Consider the following 23,143-nt stretch of genomic DNA (forward strand, 5'->3'; position numbering starts at 1 on the left):
GGGAAGACTCCAGGGGATGCCATGGAGCAGGAAGAACAAGGACTCAGATGTAATTTGGATTGGCTAAACATTAAGCTATGTCCAGGTGGAAATGAGCACCCACAGCACCGGAGCAGCATTCCTGAGGGACGGGTCACAGGATGTGTGAGTACACGTGTGGGTCCGCTGGCATGGGAAGGGACCTGGTGTGCAAGGCCTGGAGCCAGCCTTCTGCATGGCTGAGCTCCATCGGTTCTGGTTTGCCTGGAAAGAGCGTTCTAAAAATTGCTAGTCTTTCCTAGCTAAAGTAGGTGAAATATTTATAAATCCATCCTCTAGAGGAGACCTTTTGCGTAAGCATCAACAACTCCGACTTTAAAATGCGCACCCCCCTCCAAGATATCTTGTGCTTCTCATCCAGAGAAGGGGCAACTTTAATTGCATTTGTCTGGAACGGTTGCACCAGTTTACGGGTACGGGAGACCGCAGAGACAGTCAGCAGCAGAGAAAGGGGATTTCTGGGTTTCCTTGCTTGCCTCTGCTCTGTGTTGCATCAGGTTTGATGCTGTGGCCGTAGTTCAGTGCGTGGACCACGCAGGCGGGCCGGGGGCTGCCCCACTTTTGGCGAGATGATGCAAAACCCGGGGGGATACGGGGGAAGGGGGGAAGAAATCGGGCTCCTTTCGGCTCCCGGGAGGGATGCGCTGGAGCGGGGTCCGCCGGGGCGGCTCCGGGGGATGAAGGAGGGGTGTCGGGGGATGGAGAGGGGGGTGCCGGGGGATAGAGGGGGCTCCGCTCCGCCCCGGCCCCGGGAGGCGGCGGCAGTTCCCGGTCCCGGAGGCGGAGCCACATCCTGCAAAGGAGGAGCGGGGCGGCGGCGGGGCCGGGAGCCGGAGCGGGGCCGGGGCAGGAGCGGGGCCGGGCGGCGCGGGAGCCGCATCGCCGTGGCCGCCCCGCGCCGCCGCCCAGGATGTGGTGGGACGAGCGGGTGTCGGCTCGGTTCCGGAGGAACCTGCAGCCCACCCTCACCTACTGGAGCGTCTTCTTCAGCTTCGGCCTCTGCATCGCGTTCCTGGGGCCCACGCTGCTGGACCTGCGCTGCCAGACCCAGAGCTCCCTCTCCCAGATCACCTGGGTCTTCTTCTCCCAGCAGTTCTGCCTCCTGCTCGGCAGCTGCCTCGGAGGGGTCTTCAAGAGGACGTAAGGCACCTGGCAAACTCATCGCACCTCCCGTGGGTGGGCTTAGCTCTCCGCAGCCCCCCCACCCCTTCCCCGCTTTCCTCCTGGGTCGGGGGTGGGCAGCACCAGCCACCCCCAGCCCCGCTCCGGGCTTCGCCTCCCGCCGGGTTTGCGTGGCTGAGCCGGGATGCTGCCATCCGCGTGGGAAAACCCTTCCCGAATGGAGCCCTCCGTGCGGGTCCCGGAGGGTCCGCAGCCTTCGGAGGGAGGGGGCTTCCCGGGAGGTGCGGGGGTGGCAGTGGCTCTCCCCATCTCCACGGTTCCGTACCACCGGAGAGAAGCTGCCGGTTCCCCCGGAGCTCAGGACAGAGATAGCCTTAGCGTGAAGTTACGGCCAGAACTTCCTGGAGGGTGTTTTCCTTAACCTGTTTATCACAAAAAAAAATATTATTGTAAGCCTGTTTTAATAACCTCGGTGTCAGAAGTCGAGGCGCTTTCGTGCTCCTCGGGAGTTTGGGGAGATGCGAGTGGTCCTTGAGGTCTGGCTGCTGCGGGGGCAGCACGGGGTGGCCGGAGACAGCAGAGAACTTTGTGGGGCAGTAGGAGACCCGGGCACGGCCCGACGGGGGGTTGCGCTGAGCCTTCTGTCCAGGATGTGTTTAAAATAAATAATACACTGTTGCTCAACCCTAAAGATCGACAGGCATTTGATTTGAGGCTCGTCAACAGCTCTGCTCTGCTGAGAATTGGCCGATTATTTACATTGTCAGTAATTCATCAGGCAGTGATGTAACATGTCAGCTCTGTGTGTATCTCTGATATACACGTCATATATTTATATATGTGTTTAACATGTATATGAGAGAATTTTGCACGAATCCTTCTCTGCTCTAACATGCCCATTCGAAAATGCTTTGTTAAACTTTTGTCTGATGAACTGGGGAGGATGTTGGCTAGTGAAGGTGGCATTAGGGCACCTGTTAAATTACCATCCTGGTATATTGAACTGTCCCAGCGCCCCTGTCCGGACAGAGCCCAGAGGGTTCATGGAGCAGCCGGAGGTGCTGGCTGTGGGGCTGTGCTGGGGGCGGAGGTGCGAGGTGGGGTGCACGGGAATGGGGACGGCACGTGGGAGCCTTGCCCTGGGTCTGACACGGATCTGAGACTGCTGGGTCAGCAGGCAGCGCCTTTGCCACCCCCTGCTCTGCTTCACGTGTGTTTGGAGGAGCAGCGAAGGAAAATGCAGAATTGTTTCCTGCTGTCAGCTTCCCACCCCGAGCTCCTGCCCTTGGCGGGTGCGTTGCACAGACCCGTTTGGGGTTTCATGCCCGGGAACTCCCAGACTTTTAACTGCGAGGCAGCACGTTGCGGGAGAAGAATGTGTTTGTCGCTCGCTGTGGTTATGGACCAGGATGTGTTTGTGATCGCAGCCTCTCGGAACAACGGGCTTCTGCGAAGCATCCGTGAGCCCCAGCGAGGAGCGGCAGCCCTGCCAGGCGGGAGGGCATGTTTCGGATAGTTGTAGCTTGTGAGCGTTGCGGGGGGTTACTCGGAGTAGTGCGGCGTAGAAATGTGTGGGTTTGGATGAGAATAGTATTAACTGTTCAGGCTCTGAGAGCTCCTGCACCATCCCCTCTTCAGGGAGGGACAGAGCTGTCCCGCGAAGGATTTCTGCTTCTGGACCATGCTGCGGGTTTATAAATCAAATTATGCTGGGCTGTCTTCTCCAGTGAGGAGATGGATAGCTGCTGGTAGAGGGTCCCAAAGCGTGGCCTGTCTGCAAGCCAAGCTCTGCCCACAAGCTGCGTTTGATTTCTAGTGCCTGAGGAACATAGACTTTGCTGCTTGCTTTCGATTAAACTATGTATTGGTCTGAGCTGTCTGCTCTGAGTGATGGACTCGCGAGGGAAAGCAATGTTGGTACTGGGTTCTGTGACAGAAGTGGGTAATGGGACTTAAATAATGGTTTGGTTCCTCTTGCCAGAGAAGTTGCTGAATGCTGGGCCGTAGTCTCCACTCTCTGGGCCCAGCTGGAGTCCTGGAGCACTGGGAGGACAGAGCATAATGATGGCATCGACTCAGCATGAGTCTGGACTGCCAGAATTAGCTCCAGAATTCCCTCTCGTGCAAGATTTCAAGGAAGAAGAAAGTTTGCCATTGCGAGTTTCCCCCAGGGATGTAGGAATGCGATTGTTGCCTGCGGTGCTCAGCCCCGGAGAGCCAGGTTTGCCGCGGGGTCCCTTCCCTGGCGTGTCGGGAGGTGCCAAGGGCAGAGCATCCCCCCCGCGTAGCCGCATGGTGCGGTGTTTGAGCTCACACTGGGGTTCACAACAGGCTGCTGCTCTCTGGCAACTCACGCGTGGGGTTTGCTGAGTTGTAGTTACAATCTCTGCTTCAGAATCCAGCTTTTTACAGGGTATTTGCATGAGTGGGGTTGGGGTTTAGGTGGAGCACGTGCTCTGGCTCAAACCCCAGTGCTGCTGTGGTGTTGGTAGAGGTTCTTCCAGCAAAGAGAGCCCCGGCAGCAGCTGATGCCCTCTGTGGGGAGCCCTGTGCACCTTTGCATGGAGCACACTGATGACTCTCGTTTCCTGGTATTACCCGGAGCGGATTCTCAGAAGTGCCTGGTGCGTCGTGAGGCTGCAAATCCAGCCAGCAGCGTTGGGGTGGGAGCGCTGCGAGGACCTGAAACCCCTGCCTAGACTCAGAAACCCAAGTGGGAGGTGAGCTCCTCAGTAAATCCACCCCGGGCGCCTGGCGCTGCCAGCTCCAGGGGTGAGCTCTGTGCGCCTGCGTCCCCCGCCGCTCTCCCTCGCCTCCCTTGCTGTTGGATTTTAAGCTTGCAAAGGAGGTTGTAGAGAGGTGGGGGTCAATCTCTTCTCCCAAGTAAGAAGCGATAGGACAAGAGGAAATGGCCTCAAGTTGTGCCAGGGGACATTTAGACTGGATATTAGGAAAAAACTTCTTCACAGAAAGGGTTATCAAACACTGGAACAGGCTGCCCAGGGCAGTGGTGGAGTCGCCATCCCTGGAGGTATATAAAAGCCGGGCAGACGTGGTGCTGAGGGACATGGGGTAGTGGTGGTTTTGGCAGCGCTGTGTTGGTGGTTGGACTCGATGATCTTAAAGGTCCCTTCCAGCCCGGACGAGTCTATGATTCTATAAAATCATGTTCTTCTATGCTGCTGTGCTACACACGTTTGTGACAGACGCACCAGAGTAACTGAGTGCCTGTGCCCCAGTTTGCCTTCCCCCCCCAAACCTGCATTTTTGTGTCCTCCTGTGTTTTTTGCTTTTTCTCCTGGCGTTCGGGTCGGCCCCGAGCTGGTCCCGCTGGTGTCAGCAGAGGAGGGGAGGGGGCTGGTGGGTCTGTTGCTGCATTGGAGCCCTGAGCAGGCTCCGCTCAAAGGAGTCATCCACGCCGGGAGCTGATGAGACGGGACCCTTTTACCCTTCTTTCATCTTCACCCCGGGCACGTCACAGCCCGTCAGCTGAGAGGGGGTGACCCTGTTCTCTCCCTGCCCTTCAGACTCCCGTCTTCTGAAGGTTCCTGTCCAAGCACATGGCTGGTGCACGCAGGACACTTCTCACCACAAAGTAAAGCCGTTTGTCTCTGAGAGCACGGTGACTCGAGCACGAGCGCCTCGAGGGGGCAAAATGCTCCCCAAGGCTGGCTGGTGCTTCCTGCTGGAGACAAGGGTACCAGAAGGCAGATGTGGGATAATCCACGCTGCCTTCTTCCTCCGTGTCCTCGCCTCGTCCCCTTAGGGCTTTGGGGTTTTAATTATGAGTGTTGCAAGTCTGAATTAGGCTGATGATCATTTTTCTTCTTGATGTGAGGGACTGAGAAAATGCTCCCTGATGTGGGGAAAAACATACTCGAAGAGCAGCTGCTGCAACAGAAACACCGAGGAGGGGGGTTATATAGGCTGTGTGGGAAGGAGAGGGGAGGCTTCGCTGGTCGTGGCTGTGGGGTAGCGTTAACCATCCTGATCCTATAGAGGAGATCAGCCTAAACCTTTCGGGGGGAGCTGCAGACCTTCCCTCAAGCCTTGTGATGGAGCCAGGACGTGCTCTGGGTGCTCCTGAAACAGAGTCCATGGTGTTACAAGGCTGGTTTCATACGCTGCTGAAGCGGAGCCTGCCCTGGGCCCAGCTGCAGCCGGTGCAGAGCTGTGCTGGGGACGTGGGGACCAGTTAGTGATGGGGAGGGCAGCGACGTCAGAAACCAGACCATGACATAACATCAGGGTGGCGTTTTAAGCCCTTTGGAAGGGCGCATTGGTTTCGCGTCATCAGGACGCAGCATTCAGACCCCCTCTGAAAGGCATTTAAGGATGCTTGCAAAGAGGTTTGTTTCTAAAGAAATCCCCCAGCTGGTTGTTCGGTGCCTCCCTGGGTGCTGAGCAGTGTCCTTCGACTGCGTCTTGGGCATGGGAAGCGTGGGAAGCCAGCAATTTCTTGGTCCCCCGCTAATGCCAGAGCCAGGGGAGGGGGCAGCAGGGCTGCTGGTGTTTGCGGGGGGGGGTGTGCAATTGTGTTATTAACATCTTATGGCTGGAGGCAGGAATTTTTGCTCGATGGGGGAAAAGTGAGGTGATCTTTTTAATGGTTTTTAAGTCCATAACATCATCTGCAATTAATGTTTAACTCTAGTAATGAACATGCTCCCTAGCCAAGCACAAGCGGCGCTGTGGTTGTTTTGCTGGGGCTTGCAGAAGAGAAGAGGCGTTTCTGGGATGTCTCGGTGCGTGTTTCCCTGTTTCCCTGTCGCTCCCGGCCGCGGATTTGCCAGCTGCCAGTGCCTCTGCCTGTCTCCCTCCTGCTGTACCCTGGAGAGTGCTGCCTGGGCTCGAAGCTGCTTCTCTCCCATTTGCTGCTTGTTCTTTCCTGCCGTGACTGTGCACATCTCGCTCGGCTCCCTCCCTCCCCCAGAAATCCCACGCTGGCTCCCCATTTTGCTGTCGGAGGAAGACGGGTAGTTACGGCTTTGCAAATACGCGGTCTTGGCTGATGGGTGAGCGGGGCTGGGCTGGGAGACAGCAGCGCACCGAGGCGCTGGCACAGCCAGGTTTGTGCCACCGGGCAGGAGAATAAAGGAGACGTGTCCTTGGCCTGTTTCCCCCCCTCGGTGCCGTCGGAGAGCGGTGGAAGCAGGATGTGGAAGGGCCACATCACTCTGGGTTTGCAGGTGAATGAGGGGCAGGCAGAAACGCAGTGACATGCCCGAGGCCGGGCCGTTTCGGACGAGCGCTCAGGGCAGGAGGGCTGGTAGCGCGGTGCCCGGCGGAAGTTATCTGCTGCGCCTCCAGCCTGGGCCTCCGCGGAGCCTTCTCCTCCCTCTCTGGGCAGAGCGTGAGGCAGGCACAGGGTGCAGACAACCCGCAGGAGCGAGCCGTAGGCATTTTGCTTGCCGGTCGTGTGTCCATACGAGAGACGTACCTCGTAGCATGGACCTGCAAACCCTGGATGAGGCTTTGAGCAGCCTGGTCTGGTGGGAGGTGTCCCTGCCCAGGGCAGGGGGGGTGGAACTAGATGATCTTTAAGGTCCCTTCCAACCCAAACCATCCTGTGATTCTGCGAAACCCATTCTGTGGCCAGGTGGCTGTGCCCCACATCCCCCCCGCAGCAGACCCCGATTGCTAATTAGCAACTCATTGTAGCTGGCGGTGGTTGCAATGGGCTTCTACCAGGGTTTGGGAGCCCGAGGAAGGGATGTGCCAGTGCTACTTATTCTCCACTGTGACTTCATAGTCCCATCTTTCTGCTGGTTTCAGTGCTTTGCTGTCTGGTCCCTGCTTCCTTCCTTCCTTCCTTCCTGCTTTTCCACTTGGCAGCTCCGGAGCCGCGCGGTGCCAGCCTGGGCGCCGTTCTCCAGCGAGCTGGCGAGCGCCCGGCTCCCATGGCGAGCAGCCTCCCCGCTCCGCCCGGCAGCCCTGCCCAGCTCGGGATGGAAGACACCAGTTTTACCTCCGCCACATGCATCCTTTGGGCTTCTCCAGGGGACCGCGTGGGTTGGAAAGTGCACTGGGAACGGCGGCAGTGCTGCATCCCGCCCCGTCGTGCTGGGGAAAGGGGTGATGCTGCCAGAACAGAGATGGCGCAGGGCATGAGGGGGAACCGCAGCGGCTCCCCAGTGCTCCCAGTGAGGCAGGATGGCATGCGCAGGCAGGTCCGGGATGACACGGGGATGGGGATGCCAGCAGCTGTCTCCCTGCCTGGAAGTGGGATTGCCCAGCAGCTCTCCTGCCTGCTCGTGCAATACAGCCCTGCAGGAGAAATGCCCTGGAGCTGCTCAGAAGTCATGATGTGACCTCATCTGCACATACCCGTGGCCCTGTCCATTCCCAGATCTGCCCGGTTAACAAGGGAAGGTTCTCAGGCCTTATTCTGCCTTGAAATGTGCAGAACATGGGTTTGAAGGGATGGTTACTCTTCTCCATGAAAGCTGGGTGGAAGATCTACCTCTTTGAGGCGTCACCCTCCATGCAGGAGGTGGCAGTGCCCTAGGCTGGCCACGGCTGTGACGTGGAGGCACTGGGGGTGCGAGGTGTGTAGCATCTCCCTTTTCTTGTCATAGGAGCTGCATTAGTTGGATCTACAGCCTGTGGGTGCATCTCCTGCTAATGCCTACACCACCGACTGCCCTGGGGCTGAAAACGGGAGGCATGGCTGTGGTGTGGATATTCCTCTCGTGGTGGTAATTCTGTCCTGTCTTTCCTCTTTCCCTGTCTCAGGTTGGCTCAGTCCTTGTTTGCACTCTTCGCCTCGTCACTGGCAATCTCCTTGGTCTTTGCCATCATCCCTCTGTGCCACAATGTCGTGGTCCTGGCTGTGGTCATGGCTGTGGCAGGACTGGCCATGGGTTGCATCGACACCATCTCCAACATGCAGCTGGTGAAGATCTACCAGAAGGACTCAGCCGTCTTCCTGCAGGTGAGCACGGGGCCCGCGTCTCCCCTCTGGCCTCTGGGGCCTCCGAGGAAGAGGGGTGAGGGGCTCGGCCAGAGAAGAGCAGTAAACCCCCTGCTCTACTTGTGTGTCTCATCTCTTGCAGGCCCTCCATTTCTTCGTGGGCTTTGGAGCGCTGCTAAGCCCGCTGATAGCTGACCCCTTCCTCTCGGACACCAACTGCATCCTCTCAAACTCCACAGCCAACACCTCCAGCAACCTCCCTCACATCCGCAAGTCCCTGGTCCCGCACCATCCAGGCAACCTGTCTCATTACGACCTGCCGATGAAAGGCATGGTGGTCACACGCGTCTCCTACGCCTTCTGGATCATGGCCCTCATCAATGTAAGTGCCGCAGCCGCAGCGGCCCAAGCTGTTGCTGGGAACATCCCTGCTTCTTGCCTTTGCAGGTGGTTGTGGTGTTTGGGGGGTGTTGGTGCCTGTTAGGTGGTCCCAGTGATGGAAGGGGGCATGAGGATGGTTGTGCTGGTCCACAGCAAAGGTTTGTTTTTTGCCAAGTGCCCAGTTTCCAGCAGGTGCCTGGGGCAGGAGGGCAGGACTTTGCGACCACTGCACCGTCAGATGGGATAGGGTCCATGGTCCGTCCTGCGGGGATCTGTCTGGTCTCTCTGGCAGCAGGTTGTACCCCCAGGATCCCCCTGGGCAGGAGTTTTACCAGTTAACTACTCTCGGAGCCACAAGGTCTTCCTCCCTGGTCAGTCTGGGGAGGGGGGAGCTCGGTGGCGTGGGATGGTTTGGTGGGAGGGCGATTTGTGGCGATGTTCATAGGGAAGCGCCCACGGATGAGCTGAGGTACTGGGGCCAAAAGCTTGTTTGTGGTGTCTCTGCCTATTTGTTACGTTTCCCTGGTGATTTGCAGCAGACGGAAAAGCCCCGTGGCCCTTCCTTTGTGAGAGATGGGGTTTAGCGCCCGTCCTCTTTCTCTGCCCTGCTGAGTCCCAGAGCGGATCTCCAGCGAGCTGCCCTCGCCTCCAGGCTCTCTTTGAAGTGTAGCCCCGTGCCTTACCCCCCGGCTAATACCCGGATCCCAGCCTGGTCCCGCGCACAGCCTGGCTGGGCTGTGGCCATCATCGTGCCCATCCCTGGTCCCTCGCAGCAGGGCTGGCTGAGCTGCCGCTGGCGTTTCCCGTCCGTCAGGAGCCCCGCCAGCGTCTGTGTAATTGTCCATGTAGATCGGGAGCGATAAGAGCGGAGCGTGTTGTTGCAGCAGTGGTGCCGTTCGTGCCGGGATTGACGCTGAGACGCGGTACCTCCTGCCCCTTCCCTGGGCAAGTTTAGCCATTGCTTTTCTGCCAAAACAAGGATGCGCTAGTGCTCCTTCTCCCTGTCCCAGGCAAGGAGCAGCCCTTGATCTTCTCCCACTCCATCCCCACCAGGCAAAGGGAACAGGTTTCTTTGTGCTCTCAGTCTCACCGTTCGCTGAACTACTAAAACATACCCCAGGACACCTGATCCAGGGGCTTTCATTAGAGCAGGGCCCCCAGAGCTCACTGATGTGAGGAGAGGAACAGGCGGGTTCTCTGTAATGAGTTTCTCTGTAGAAGTGCCACAAAGAATGCTCTCTGCCTAGGAGGAGAAACCAGCTTTAATTACCTCCGACTCTGCGTATGCCAGGGGAAATGGGCTTTTAATTACACCTGAGCGTTATCTATTTTGCCGGTGAATCCTGAGCAAACTAATTTAGCTTTGAAGGCGGCGTTTAATATCTGCTTTGACTGCAACGATGTGTCCGCTATCTGGAGCGCTGATGGGAGGGCGGTTGCCGGACCCCACTCTTTTCCTAGCAGCGTCCTGTGGATGTTTGGGGAGCAGGATGGGACCCTGGGCTGAGTCCCGCTGTGCCCAGCAGCTGACCGTGAGCTGGGTTTGGGCATGGCTGTGCACCCCGGTGCCGTTTGCAGTTGGGGGGGGTGGGGATGTCGCACACCATGGAGCATCACCAGGAACACGCAGGGAGACCCAGGGTGCTGGGAGACGGATGGATTTTGGGATGCGGGTTAGGTACCACACATAAGAGGAGTGGGGAGCCGGACATACGCCGCACACGCGGCTCTTGAGCGCGTCCCCTCGCCAAAGGCGAGCTGTTATTGTCTTTCCCAAAGCCTCGCTGAGGGAGCTGCCTTCGTTCCTTGTTTAAACTAAATAACCCAACCCACTGGCTGGAGATAACGAGAGCAGCTCGGCTCCAAAACTGCTGACCCTTTTTTAAGGTGTAAACGTCAGGGAAAGAGGATGATAATTGGTGTTTAAAACCCCCAGGGAAGTGGATGAAATGAGTAAGCTATAGAAATGGAAACCAGGACCAGCAACTTTGTTATAAAATGGTCAAAAACACATTTCCATCCCAGTTTTTGCAGGGCTGTGTGTAGTCTGACAAGACACAAGCTGAAATGATTCATTGCAATTTCTTGCATTGTTTAAAGTGGAAATGTCTCAATTTGACTTTTGGCATAAATGCAATGTGTGAAGCTGACAGAGTGGTTGTTTCGATGTTGTTGAAGCAAAATGTTTTTGCTTTAGTAAAATTAAGTGGTTCAACATTATCAAAATGAAGTGCTTGGATGACTCCCGGCCAAAATTTTTCATTCTGAGAGAAAATTTTGGCTTTTCATCCAGATTTGGAACAAAAACATATTTTAAAATTCAGTTTCCCACAGAACGGAAATTTCATCATCCAGCCTGTTCCAAGGGGCTGGAAATCAGGAAAATGTTCCTCCGAGAGGGATGTGTTTGTCCGGAAGGTGGTTTCCCAGGGGAAGCGTGGGACACTCCATTGTGCTTAGGTTGCTTAAAAGTAGCCCGGGCACAATGGCAGGGACCAGCCCCGTGCTCCTGGGGGAGAGACCGGAATAGACACTGGAGGGAAGGAGCCTGGGTCATACCCACGCTTAACTGCGTGATGCAGCAACTTGTTGGGTTTATAATGACGGTTCAAAGCTGCCAGGGGGAGGGAAACATCCCCGGTGAGTGGAGCTGGAGCACCAAGTCCAGCTCTTGCTGCCCGTGCAGGCTCCTGGTGGGATGCTCCGATGTCCCTCTCCCCCTGGGGGGAAAAAACCAAAAGCCTTCTGCCCAAAAAGGCGAAGCAGAGTTGCTCTGGGAAGAAAACCCATGAGCAAACGGTGATTGCACCAAAATCTCTGCCCGCTCGAGAGGGAGGGCTGGTCAGCGATGGGGACCGGAGGTGCCTGGCTTGCTGTGGCGGGGGATGGCGTGGGGCAGGGCAGCGCTCGGAGGACCAGTGCCCTTGTTTTAGGGGCTGTGGCTGCAGCTTGTCTCGCTGTTTGGGTTCCCCACGGGGTGGGAAGGCTTTGAGAGCTCTTTGCCTCGTGCCAGGCAGCCGAGGTGTCGACCCCAAGAAAACCAAAGCTGCTTTAAGAGCCGGGTAGCGAGATCCTGTCATAAGCACGGTGGCCATGCCCCTGCGTGTCTTGGCACGTGTCCTGGCTCCAGGGGCCAGCGAGGCTCGTTGTCACCACCCGACCTCTCCAGCACGTGGGAGCCGCGGATGGGGAGAGGGACTCAGCGCCCGCCCTCGTATGGGCGATGGAAGGGACAGTCCTGGAGTTGTCCTTGTCGTGTGGTCAGGGTAGGCTGCTCCTCCGGGACGGATTTGTCCCTTTGCTCGGTGAAACATGCCCTGGCAGGGCTCTGGTGTTCACCTCTGTTTGCTCCTCTCCATCTGCCCAGAACTGACCTGCTTTCGTGGGTGCTCCGTCCCTGGATTTATGGCCAGCCCCTCCAGGTGGCCACGGGTGACTGTCCCCCAGGCGATTTGCCAGCCGGTGTGTGGGACACCGGGCTGGTTCAGGATGAAGCCCTGGGAACCTGCTTTCTCTTGACGTTGGTCCTTTGCTTTTCCCCGCTTCCCTGAGCGTGCTTTGGGGTGGTGGCAGCCCATGGGGGAGGGCTGCGCTGGAGTCCATGGCTTTTGGGCATTTCCTACCAGAAATGGCCAGTGCTGGCGAGCAGCTCGTGGCTGATGGGGTCAGAGCCCTCCGGCGCCCGAGGTGCTGCCAGCTTCAAAGGTGGTACGGTCTGGATAAAGCAAAAGGGACCTGCCTGCCTTAGCGAAGAGGATCTGGGGAGCAGGGATGTGCCTATGGTTTTGCTGGGAATCCGGGGCTGGAGTTCTTTTCTGCATAGGCACCGAGTGCTCCTTAAGGCTGGAAGTGCCCAGAGGCGTTATCTGTGCGGCCAGTCCCTCCGCGTGGGTATCTTTTTTTGCAAAATCTGCAATTTAGAAGAATAAAATCTGGTCCTGACCTCCGGAAGGATTAGAACTATCAAGCAAAAGCGTTTTTCTTCCATGGGACCGAACTAACTGTTCCTATTCCCATTGTTCCCAGAACAATGAAGTCCTCGTAAATGAATTCAGGCAAGAGAGGCAGGGAAGGGGGGGGATTCTCCATACATTTAAATCATGCCACGAGCCAACAAAAGGCAGGAAATTTGGAGCTGGAGCTCACACTTGCTCACAGACATGTCGAAAACAAGCGCTCGGCGGCTGGAGAGTGAGCTGTCACTTCGGATTTCCTGGCTTTCTCCCCCAGTTTGTTGCAGAATAAACACTGCTTGGTTGCGGCGGGAGGAGGAGGGAGGGCTGGCAAGGGGCAGCCCCAGCTTCGTTGGCTTCCCTCTGTTTTGTCGCTTGAAAAAAAAAAATAAATAAAAGAGCAGCAAGTCCCAGCGGGTTTGGAGGCACCACCGAGTCGTGGGTGTGCGCAGGGAGCCGGCTCGTCCCCGGGCACATGGCAGCGAGGGAGGACGGTGCCGGGGGGCTGATGCTGCGGGTGCCGTGGGATGGATCCAGCGGGCAGGTACAAGCCCACGGTCCCCGTGTGTGTTAGCACCAGCTGGAAAGCCCCGACCGCAGGGAACGGTGCTGGTGTGTGCTGGGAGCCTGCGCAGCAGCATCCCTGGGCGCGGGGGGGGCTCTAAGGCAGTGGCTGGGGGCTCCGTGCTCTTCAGTCCCTCCGCAGAGGCTGCACCGAGGGGCTGTTGGCAGCAGCTCGGCTGCGGTGCTGCGATCGTTGGCCTGGGAACCACGAGCTCATCTCTTACGAGGTGCTGAGCAACCTCTGCGAATGGCTGGAGGCGGGCAAAGAGGTCTCGGAGCAGCTTGCTCTTCCCTCGCAAAGAATTTCGGCCGCAGAAGGCCTCCCGTTAGAACCTTCCGTAGGCAAAAGCTACGTTTTTATTATCGTTCTTTGGGCAGAAGCGGCCAGATGCTTGGAAACCAGAATGTTTTGGTTTTGGAGTGCTTCATGAGGTTTGTATTGTGCCTTCTGCTCCCCATCCCAGGTGAGTGGTCCCCAGCCCACCAGCACCCCACAGGGACTGGCAGGAGACGCCCCAGCCGTGCTCTGGATCGGGAGTCTTTGCTCTCAATTTCCTTTTATTTTTTGCTCCCTACCGGCTCCCCTAACAACCCTCCGTCCCTCCTGCAGTGGCTCCTTACCCCGTTCCCAGCCTCTGTCCTTCCTCTTGGAGGTTAAATCGGGCACATCTCGTGCAGGTGCCGAGTGCGGCTTCCTAAAAGGCTGTTGCGACTGGGGAACGGGACCGTGTTTCGTGTGAGGCTCGTCGTGCTTACCTGCCCCTCTCTGTTCCTCCCCAGCTGCCCGTCCCCATCGCGGTGTTTTTCTTGCTCTACAAGGAGCGGATGGTGCCGTGCTTCAACAGCAGCAGCCACCCGCTGCTGTCGGCCGACGAGCTGGCCATGGAGACGCGGCCCACGGAGAAGGACGATCTGTCCACGGCTGCGCAGAGAGCCCAGGCAGCAGGAGGTGAGCTGGGGGCACCTCTCTTACAGGTTTGGGGGGATAAGGGGTGAGCCGGGGGGGAAAAAGCCATATTTCTCAGTGTCTCTGAGTTGAACAAGTGAGATTCATCGCTATTGTTTAAAGAGAAAGCTTTCCAAAATGTACATGTGAATGTAATCCAGAAGTACCCAAACAATCCAAACGTAATTTTGTGCCCAATTGCCCTCGAATTAGATGGGACTGTGACCCCTGAACAGATGTTAATATCCTGCCGTTGGGACTCCAGGCTGCTTTCCTCCAAGCTGCCCTAAAACTAAACCCGGGCTCCCAACTCCTTTAAGCACACATGAAAGTTGTGCCCCTTTTGTTTCCTTCTGGTTTTCGGTCAGGTTTCGAGCTGGCTCCGCTGACTGTTCAGTTTAAAAGCGGTCACCATGCTGCAGAACGCTGGTTTTTATAAATCTGAAAGGAATAAGGCCAGCACCCTTGTTTGAGGGGAGAAGTTAAACTCCAGCAATAGTTTGCTCTTCAACTTGTGACTACACCCTGTCCTGGGGACAATAGAGATATTGTTCTTTGCTACCCAAGAGAAACATATCAAAGTAAATTCTTCAGCTAAATAGTGAATCTCAGAAGTAATTATATTTTAGGATTATCAGAGGAGCTTTTAGTGTTATTACAGAAGAGGTGGCTTTACCTGAACAATAAAAGGAGATTCTCGGGAATACTTGAAGGTGGAGGCAGTTAGAGACGTGGTGAGGTGCTGCAGGGAAGGGTCACGGGTGTCCCTAACAGAGTGGGTTCTCCGGTGTCTGATAGGGTTGTGCTCATCTGACAGCATTCCCCTTAGCCGAGACACTGATGGTTTCTTTCCTCAACCCCACTGCCCATTTTCATACAACCCATTGGAGCTCCACGTTCTTCAGCTCTCCATCTTCCTCTTAAATGCAGTTGAGATTAATCCTTAGAAGCAGGACGGCTGGATGCCGACTGCTGTGATCTTTGACAGATACGTCTGTGCTGGCAAAATCCTCCTTCCCCATAGAAGCAGTGAGAATTTCATCCTTGCTGTGCGGGAGCAACTGTCTCCCCTGCACAGGGCTCCGGGTGCCGTTACTCTAAAACCAGCCCTTTGCACGTCCCCGAGTGGTGCGATCAAGCCTGAGGAGGGGAGAGTCAGGAATTCCTGGGGTCCCGACCTCCGGCTTTGGCAGGCTGTGTCTATTCAGAGGAGGCGACACTAGCTGTGTGTTTATCACTCTCTTTCCCAAAGTTGGCTTGTTTGGTTAAATAAAAATGTGAGCTGTCCCGGGCTGGACTCTCCTGTGTGGCGGTACCCGGGACGAGGGGCTCTGAGCTATGGTCAAATGGGCTTGTTTCTAGGGATTTTAAGAGCGGGGCCAGCAATGTGTTGCTCCTAAACGGGAAGAGGAGCACAAGCAGCTCCAGTAAGAGAAGCAGCAAGCATCCTGGGGAGCTAGGATCCCATAAGCGTATCCATCTTCCTTCTGAAAGTTTAGAGGTAGGTATAGAAAGAGGTGGTGCCAGCAGAGGTTAGCAGTGCTCCGCGTTGTTCACCGTCCTCTATGAATCTCTGTCGTGCAGCTGAGCACAAAATGAGTCCCCGTGTCGGGCTGGCAACCACCCAGCCCCAGGGGGACGTTCCAGCTAAGTTTGCTTTGCATTGTTTTTCACCAGGTCATGATGACTTGTTTAGCTGCTGCCAAAGCAAAAACTTCAGAGGGGCTTCTTACACCTACTTCGCAGTCCACATCACTGGGGCTCTTGTTCTCTTCATGACTGATGGGATTGTGGTGAGTTCAGCTGATGGAGGGATCTTGTCTGAGCAAAGCTACATGGCTTTCTTCCTTCCAAAAATCACTTGTAACAGCCCAAACCCAGCACATGTCCTCTGCCTGCAGTGGGCTGGACCTGAGGGTCTGCCGGTGCAGCAGTCTGCTTCCCAAAGTAGCTCGTTCCAAGCTAATCACAGTCAGGCTGAGATGTGTCCCGCTTCTTGGGAGGGTTTTGTGGCTTCTCCCGGGCTCTGTGGTGTTGCAGCTAGATTGGTACTAACCTGGCCAGTTCAGAGCTGGAGTTGTGATGTTGACTACTTGTACGCAGTGGAGGTCTCTTCTCACTTCAGCCAAGAGGCAAAACCAGCTTCATTTTATTTCGTAACAAATTGTGGCTCTTTGATGGGTCTCCTGAGCCCTCAGAATCCAGAGACGAGCGCATGCAGGGACGGTCCTCTCTGTAGTGGCCTGGCAGCGTGTCCCTGGCCGGGGCAGTCACACCGGCTGCCCCGAGTGTAGCACTTCTGTCCGGGCGAGGAAGGCTCGCTCTTGGCTGGCAAGTTGCTGTTCTCTTTCTTTCAACAGTTTTGTCTCAGTCCCGGCCTGGTAAAATACTGCTGGGTCTCACTAAGACATTAAATAGGGTCTCAAAAGATGAGCGGGGTTACGCCAAGCAGCTCTCAGATATGGGAACTTTCCAGGGCCTCCATCTTCAAGGACTATCAACTCCAGGTTCTTAACGTGACACATTTTGAGAGTTTGCAATTCCAAAAGGACAAGACAGTCCCTAGGGAAGAGAGCATCTCCGTAGATAAGAGGTTAGCATGCTTTTTACCTGGTAATGCTGTTAAGCTCTCCTAAAAGGGCAAGATGTAAGTCCCACGTTCTGCTGGGGGGAGCCTGTCTCCAGCTGCAAACCCCTGGGGACGAGGTTCGTTGAGATTTGGTAGCAAATAGGTGGGCTCTGCAGCACTATCACAGTATTGTGAATAATTGAGGTACAGGTTGAAGTTGAAGTTGCGAAGCCTGTAAAGTCCTCGCGTCAGCGTGACGTGCTGTTTGGTTTTCCCCGCAGGGCGAGTACTCGGGCTTCGTTTACAGCTACGCGGTGGAAGAGCCTCTCTCTGTGGTACACAAGGTGGCCGGATACCTGCCCAGCCTCTTCTGGGCGTTCATCACGCTGGGCAGGCTCATCTCCATCCCCGTCTCCTACCGCATGAAGCCGGCGACGATGGTCTTCATCAACGTGGTAAGGCTGGTGTTTACGAGGTTTTTCTCCAAGATGCCGCCTGGCTTTGTTTTTCATCCAGCGACTCTCGTGCCGTTCCTAGGGTACAACCTGATCGCCCCGCTTTCCTGAGCTCGCGCCTCGGTTAATCTAAGGTTAGGTTTGTGGAAGCACCGAGTAAAGTGTCTGCCAACTTCATTCACTCTGCACGCTGTTTTCTCTGGCATCTACAGGGAAATTAGCGTTAAGCCATGGGAAAGGGAAGGCAGATAGCTCAGTAAAGCCTCTACTTAGGCTGTAGCGTCTGTCAAAGAAACCAGTGTGATGGGAGGTTGCTTAAATTAATAAAACTCACTCAGTTGAAGAAAGGGGAAGGAATTGTTTAAGGATATGGAAGAAAGATAAATGTAAGGGATGCGGCAGACAGCAGGGAGGGAGCAGTTCCCATTCACACTCCTTACAAAAAAAGAAAAGAAACAAGTGAGACGACAGTTAATTTGCAGTTTATTTAAACCAGACGTTATGTTGGTAGCAAGTTTCACAGTTAATAGTGCAAGGCCAAGAAGATACAACAGGGTGGTGAGAGAACAGGAGAGACAGTTCTCATGGGGACGTTTTGAAGGTTTGGGCCGATGGCTGTGCAGACAGGAGGCAGGGGAGGCAGCGGCTCGACACCTTCCTGCTGGACACTTCAAATACTGAGCTTAGGTACCAACAGATACAGCCAAACGAGATGCCATTGTTTTAAAAACGGGTGTAAGCTCCTGCTCCAGCACATAGTCCCTACTCACGGGGGAGCAGGGAAGCGCGGCACAGCAGATGGGTGGCAGCTCTCCCATGCGACAGCCCCATCCAGCTCCTTGATGCCTACGGCCGGCTCCATCGCTTGTCCCAGCTGCGCGACTGCTCCGGTAACCCTGAGGCCAGGACTGCGTTAGCTGCCGCCAGGCCTTGGAGCGGAGAGGGGATAGCCCCCAGCTTTGAGTGGAAGCCTTAAAGGCAGTGGCAGTAGTAGCAGCCAAGGACAAAAAGTCACTGGACCGACACTGAACCCTTCGCACCGTGCGTGCGCGTTGGTACTGCTGGGTGCAGTGAGATCACCAGCACCGGGAGTCGTTTCGGCATTATAGCGAACTGGGGTTTTTGAATTCCATTTCTTTAGAATCCAAACGGCTCTCGTGTCTGTGTGCACACCCATAGTCAGGGCCCAAACAATTAAGAAAAAAAAATAATCATCTGAGCTGGTATTGCGGAGCTCCCTCTGCTGACTCGGTGCCGTGGCGTAACTCAGTGCTGCTGGATGCTTGTGCTGGGACTCCTTCATTTAAATGGAGTTGGCTCTTTGGCTCTGCTGCTGTGACTGGTTTCTGAGCGGTTATTGACAGTGAGTTAATTCTTTAACCTGCCAAATAAGATGTATTAGTGATCGAGACGTAAATATTCTGGAAGTGCTATTGCATTTAAAGCTGCAGAGGAGAAGTATTTTTTTCATATATGATCTTAATGAAGATGAGATTTGAGTACCAAGTCATGTTATAAAGTCCTGTTTTAAAAAATAAAGGTAAATGGATTTTTTTTTTGTAATGTAAAGGTAAATGGGTTTTATTTGGCTAGTTACTTCAGTTTTTCAGAGATGGTGATCTTTTTTTCAGTATACTTTCTTTTCCAGACTGTTCTCTACAAAAAGTAAAATAAAATACAACCTAGAGCCTATTGCAGCTCAGCATTTCCCTTCCTACTGACTGTGTGTGTTGTCCACAGGTCGGAGTCCTGATAACCTTCCTCCTGCTCCTGATTTTCTCCTACAGCGTTGTCTTCTTGTTCGTGGGGACGGCGTCCCTGGGGCTGTTCCTCAGCAGCACTTTCCCCAGCATGCTCGCCTACACCGAGGACATCCTGCAGTACAGAGGTGAGATCTGAAAGCCGGTGGGTTTTCCAGACCAGAGCTCAGATACCATCACACCCAGCACCTCCTTCCCTCTTCAGGGACGGCTAGGCGGCCTGGAAGAAAGATCTACTTCTGAATACCATGTTTATTGAAGCTTATAGTCAGAAAATCAGTCTGCACAAACCCTGGCTTGGGTGTACGAATAACTTCTTCAGGCAGGGATCCAGCCCGGTTCTTGGTTTCCTGTAGCTTTAGGGCTTTCGGGGACTGACAAGAACGTCTGCTTTAGAAGCTTACAGGCAGCTAGTTTTGAAAACATCGTCCAGCTTATCAGCGAACTGAAAATCCTAGAGTTTGGCCAGCTCTTACAGGAGGTCTCTGCCAACCTCCGGCTCTGGGGCAGTGACACAGAAGAATGACGATCTTTCCAGCAAGAGGCAACATCACCTCTGCCAAGAGAGACGAGTGACAGAAGAGGAGGTGGTTATTTGGCTTAAACTTTAGCCTTTCTGCACTAGCGCAGGCTAGAAGAGGCGTTCCCATCACTAGATGGGAACATACGTTAAGTATTTGTACATCTTGGATGGAGAGATCTGTGGAAGAGCAGTCTGCAGAAGCTCAGGCTGATCCTGCTGGCTCTTTCACCTCTTCCCTGCCAACACCACTTGCGCTGTTTCTTTGCAGGCTGTGCCACAACCGTGTTAGTGACCGGAGCTGGAATTGGAGAGATGGTACTTCAGTTACTGGTGGGATCGGTAAGTGTAGACAAGGAATGCTAAAACCTGACTGGAGCTCTTGAATAGAAACCTTAGTCCTGGTTCTGGAGAGCTGCTGGGGAAAAGCACTGCATTACCCTGGAGCTGTCAAGCAGCAAAGCCCTTGCTGAATGCCAGTGAGGTATTTGGGTGCCATCATGACGTATCTGCTCCCTTTTTTTCTTCCCCTCCCACTGCAGATTATACATGACCGGGGCAGCTACAGTTTCCTGGTCTGTGGGATGATCTTTGGAGGCTTGGCCTTTACCTTCTACGCTTTCCTCCTGTTTTTCCACAGGATGTACCCCAAGCCCTCGGCAGGTAAGACAGCCCCAGCACTCAGCTTTATAATGGAAGGGAGAGTGGCATATGCATCAATTCATAACCAGGGTGCAGCACTTCAGCAAAATGCGAGGAAATGTTTATTTTACTGCTGCTTCCTGTCCCCTCTTCCTGCTTTGACTTGCCCACAAAGCCCTGGCAGCCACAGCTCAGGGTTTGCTTGCTTTTTCTGCTGGAGAAGCAAAGGAAAAAGCAGGAACGGTCTGTGGGTCGGAGAGGAGCTGTAAAGCACGTAGAAGGCAAGCTGTGACAGCACGGCAGAAATAGCAGGAGCGAGTCCTCCCAGTACAAGCTTCCCTGTGCTGTTCCCTGCTGAAAATCCAGGGAACAAGGGGGGTCTGCCCTCCCAAGGCAGCTGTCGGGCTCCTGAGAAAAGCCTTGCTGATAAAGGATTTCTCTTAGGTATTGCCTCAGTTTGCATCCGCTATTTGCTTTTGTAAGCACCTTCCTTTGGTAAAGGAGTGCTGCGTGACCGGCCGAAAAATCGTGTCCAGGTTACTGGAAACGGAGACCTTTCTTCCGTGATCAGCCAAGTGAACAAGCTGGTGTGGTGGGCGGTAGGAGAGGAGCATCTGTGTTTGGGAGAGCTCATGCACGTTCCCTTAAAGCTCAATAGAATTGGTATTTTCAGATGGAAATGTTCAAGGCCAGGTTGGACGGGGCTTGGAGCAGCCTGGGCTGGTGGGAGGTGTCCCTGCCCAGGGCAGGGGGTGGCACGGGGTGGTCCTTAAGGCCCCTTCCGACCCAAACCATTCTAGGATTCTCTAAGTATCTCATATTGATTTTGCAGATCTGGACGATGCGTCACCTGACAAACCAGCAATAACGGATGACACTGGACAGTATCAGCGCTAAAGAAGCGGCCAAGCCCTAAACGAGCAATAAAGCACCACACAGTTAAGCGTTACTAGTAAGGATGATTTCACACTTAATGGCTGAATCATGCAAGTTCTCTGCAATCAAAAGCACATTAGATTGGGTAAGTCGGAATCGAGAAAACATCCTAAAACACTGCATCAAGCTAAGTGCAAGTTGCCCGTGTCAGAGCTACCAAAAAGATGGTGTGTCTGTGATGCCGTGTCTGAAAGGCTGCGGTAAACAGCAGCGATGATGGGGACAGTTACTCCTGCAAATGAACTTTCTTACCAATTAAGGATGGAGAGGGGAAGGAAAAGGTTCTCTCTGTTCAATATATAAGACTATCTCCTGGCTTAGTCATTGAACTTTAAGATTTTTCTTTTGGCCTGTAATGTACAGAAACCCCGACAATTTACAGCACAATACTGGATTTGAATTCATTTCTGTGCAACACCCCCTCGACTATATGTCACCTCCACGTATACTTCCAAAGGGGAAAAATGACACACTTGGTCGAACCCACCAGGCGCACAGTGGTAGCGGGACCTATCGCTATTTGCACAGTCGATGCCTGTATAGTACACAGTGTAGACATGGTCACTAAGACGGTGTCTTACTCAGCATGCTAGGCCTCCTTGATTATTAAAATCATTAGCTTTTTTTCTTTTTTTTTAAGTCGAGTTGTGAGGGTTTGTTTTGCTCTAAGTCACTAGTTTTAGCTGCTCCGGTTGCAGTGTCTTTTAGGGTGGTTTTTATTTCTAGCTTCCAGTTGAAGCTTGAACAGAGGTATTTGGGAGCCAGCCTCCAGCTGCTTAATCTGTGCAATACTTATTATACCAGGTGCCTTCCGTAAGGTACTCTCATCCCCCACGCATGACCTAGTGCAAGCTACGAAGAAAGGACCGGCTTTAGAAGAGCGTAAAGCTACACACATCTATTTCTTCAGTGAGTGATTGGCCATGTACCTTTTGCTTTAACTGCTGTATGTGGATGTACATATGTACCTGTGTATATAAAGCAGTGTTTAATTAAAGGTGATTGATTGCTACATTCTCAGCATGACTGGACTCGGGTAACTTAAGCTGAACCTAACAGCTGTTTAAATTAAACTGGGTTTTAGCATTTCTATTATTTTTCCGAGCGAGGCATTTAAGAGAGGGGTAGACACAGTGGTTAGAGATACAGTTCAGGGATGGTTTGGTCAGAGTTGGGTTGATGGTTGGACTCGATGATCTGAAAGGCCCCTTCCAGCCCAGGTGACTCTATGATCTTACCTTCCATAAAGTATCTTCACAAGGTCCCAGGGCTGTTTCTGTAGAAAATCTCTCAAAAGAGGAGACTTGGTGACTTGGCTAAAGGTTGAGCGCACGTGAGGCCAGTGCAGGAAGGAGGTAAATGCAGTTGAATTCTGGGCTCAGCTCCTCCATGGCCTTCAGCAGCCCTCCTGCCTCGTGCCCGGGGCAGTCGCCGCTGTAATTCTCCTCCAGCACCACGGGATGCCACTGTGACTCTCCTTGGCTACCCAGAATGAAAAAAGTGTGCGCCGCAAAACCCATCTGCAGCAAAAAAAAACCCCCAATCTGTCATTAATGGGGCCCCTCCCACCATGACAGCATTCTCTCCATCCCTGTGCAGAGGAAACGAGCGTGAAACAATACAATGAGGGAGTTTATTTTGAAAGAAATCCACTCAGCTTGCGTATATATCACACCAGGGACTGTCAGCTATTAAAAAAAAAGCACCTTGCAGATAATACGTAGCTAAACGCCAGTGCCAGAATATTTCTTTTGTTAAAAGCGCACTTGACAATTCAAACCCCCGCTTTGCTACCAGCACTATATGGGAGGTGGAGCTGCTCACACCGAAGGGAGTTTTCACCCGAGAATAATACCTGATTTGGGAAAAGGGCTGTGCGGCGCTACAAAATGAGCAACAGTAATTCCAGCTCTGTCTCCATTCCAGCGAGATGCGAAGGAGCCCCGTGCTGGGAAGAGCCAGGGCTGACGCCCTCCCCGGCTCGCAGGGCCCACAGCCCCCCCAGCTGCCACTTTCCATTTCCTCTACTGTAAAAAAAAAAAAAAGCGGTCAAAAGAGCCAGAAAGTTTTGTTAAAAATATTTATTTAAAAAAATACAATTGTTTTGCATGTCTGGTTGCACATAACTATTAACATATGATTGACTTGAATAATTTGCTACAATGCTTTTTTTTTTTTTTAAAGCCAGCTTGCATTATACAAAGCAAATCCCTCTGTCAGTTCTTACATAAAATAGTTTTCTTTAACTATTCCCACCCCATTTTTTTTAAAAAAGATTGCAATACATTGATTTATTTATATTTATTTTTTTTGCACAAAAATTGAAGCAATAGAAAAAGTCAC

At 53.9% G+C, this 23,143-nt stretch overlaps 2 protein-coding genes across 7 annotated transcripts in view; one reads left to right on the plus strand and one right to left on the minus strand.

Annotated features, from left to right (window-relative positions):
- Positions 1–846: 846 nt before the first annotated feature.
- Positions 847–21,812, plus strand: MFSD4A (major facilitator superfamily domain containing 4A). Of its 2 annotated transcripts, XR_008463233.1 has the most exons (11): positions 862–1,179; positions 7,897–8,095; positions 8,217–8,456; positions 13,753–13,921; positions 15,596–15,711; positions 16,769–16,942; positions 18,683–18,830; positions 19,494–19,564; positions 19,765–19,885; positions 20,697–20,885; positions 21,605–21,812. XR_008463233.1 is itself a non-coding variant. In XM_054181065.1 (10 exons), exons 1-10 carry the CDS (start codon positions 950–952, stop codon positions 20,759–20,761), a joined length of 1,533 nt encoding a protein of 510 aa, XP_054037040.1. In that variant the 5' UTR covers positions 847–949; the 3' UTR covers positions 20,762–21,812. The 2 variants fall into 2 exon arrangements, 1 of the variants encoding a protein (XP_054037040.1); XM_054181065.1 differs by having other exon boundaries at positions 847–1,179; positions 20,697–21,812.
- The window catches only part of ELK4 (ETS transcription factor ELK4), a 29,054-nt gene continuing 23,302 nt past the window's right edge, over positions 17,392–23,143 (minus strand). For 4 of the 5 annotated variants that reach the window (XM_054181069.1, XM_054181068.1, XM_054181071.1 and 1 more), the window contains exons 6-8: positions 22,656–22,827; positions 22,039–22,320; positions 18,825–19,523 (exon numbers count right to left, since the gene is read on the minus strand). The gene's annotated coding sequence lies outside the window, so the exon portion shown is untranslated. Of the gene's footprint in view, positions 18,324–18,824; positions 19,524–22,038; positions 22,321–22,655; positions 22,828–23,143 lie in introns of those variants that run through there. The other variant, XM_054181067.1, reaches the window with a different exon arrangement.

Source organism: Rissa tridactyla, chromosome 21 (assembly GCF_028500815.1).
Source record: "Rissa tridactyla isolate bRisTri1 chromosome 21, bRisTri1.patW.cur.20221130, whole genome shotgun sequence".
In the NCBI taxonomy this organism is placed as follows: Eukaryota; Metazoa; Chordata; class Aves; order Charadriiformes; family Laridae; genus Rissa; species Rissa tridactyla.

Bases quoted from the DNA above. Each gene is read 5' to 3' on its own strand.
- MFSD4A (XM_054181065.1), top strand. From the start codon at position 950: ATGTGGTGGGACGAGCGGGTGTCGGCTCGGTTCCGGAGGAACCTGCAG. The intron at 15,712-16,768 runs GTGAGTTCAGCT...TTTTCCCCGCAG, and splicing joins TCATGACTGATGGGATTGTG to GGCGAGTACTCGGGCTTCGT. The intron at 19,565-19,764 runs GTAAGTGTAGAC...CTCCCACTGCAG, and splicing joins TTCAGTTACTGGTGGGATCG to ATTATACATGACCGGGGCAG.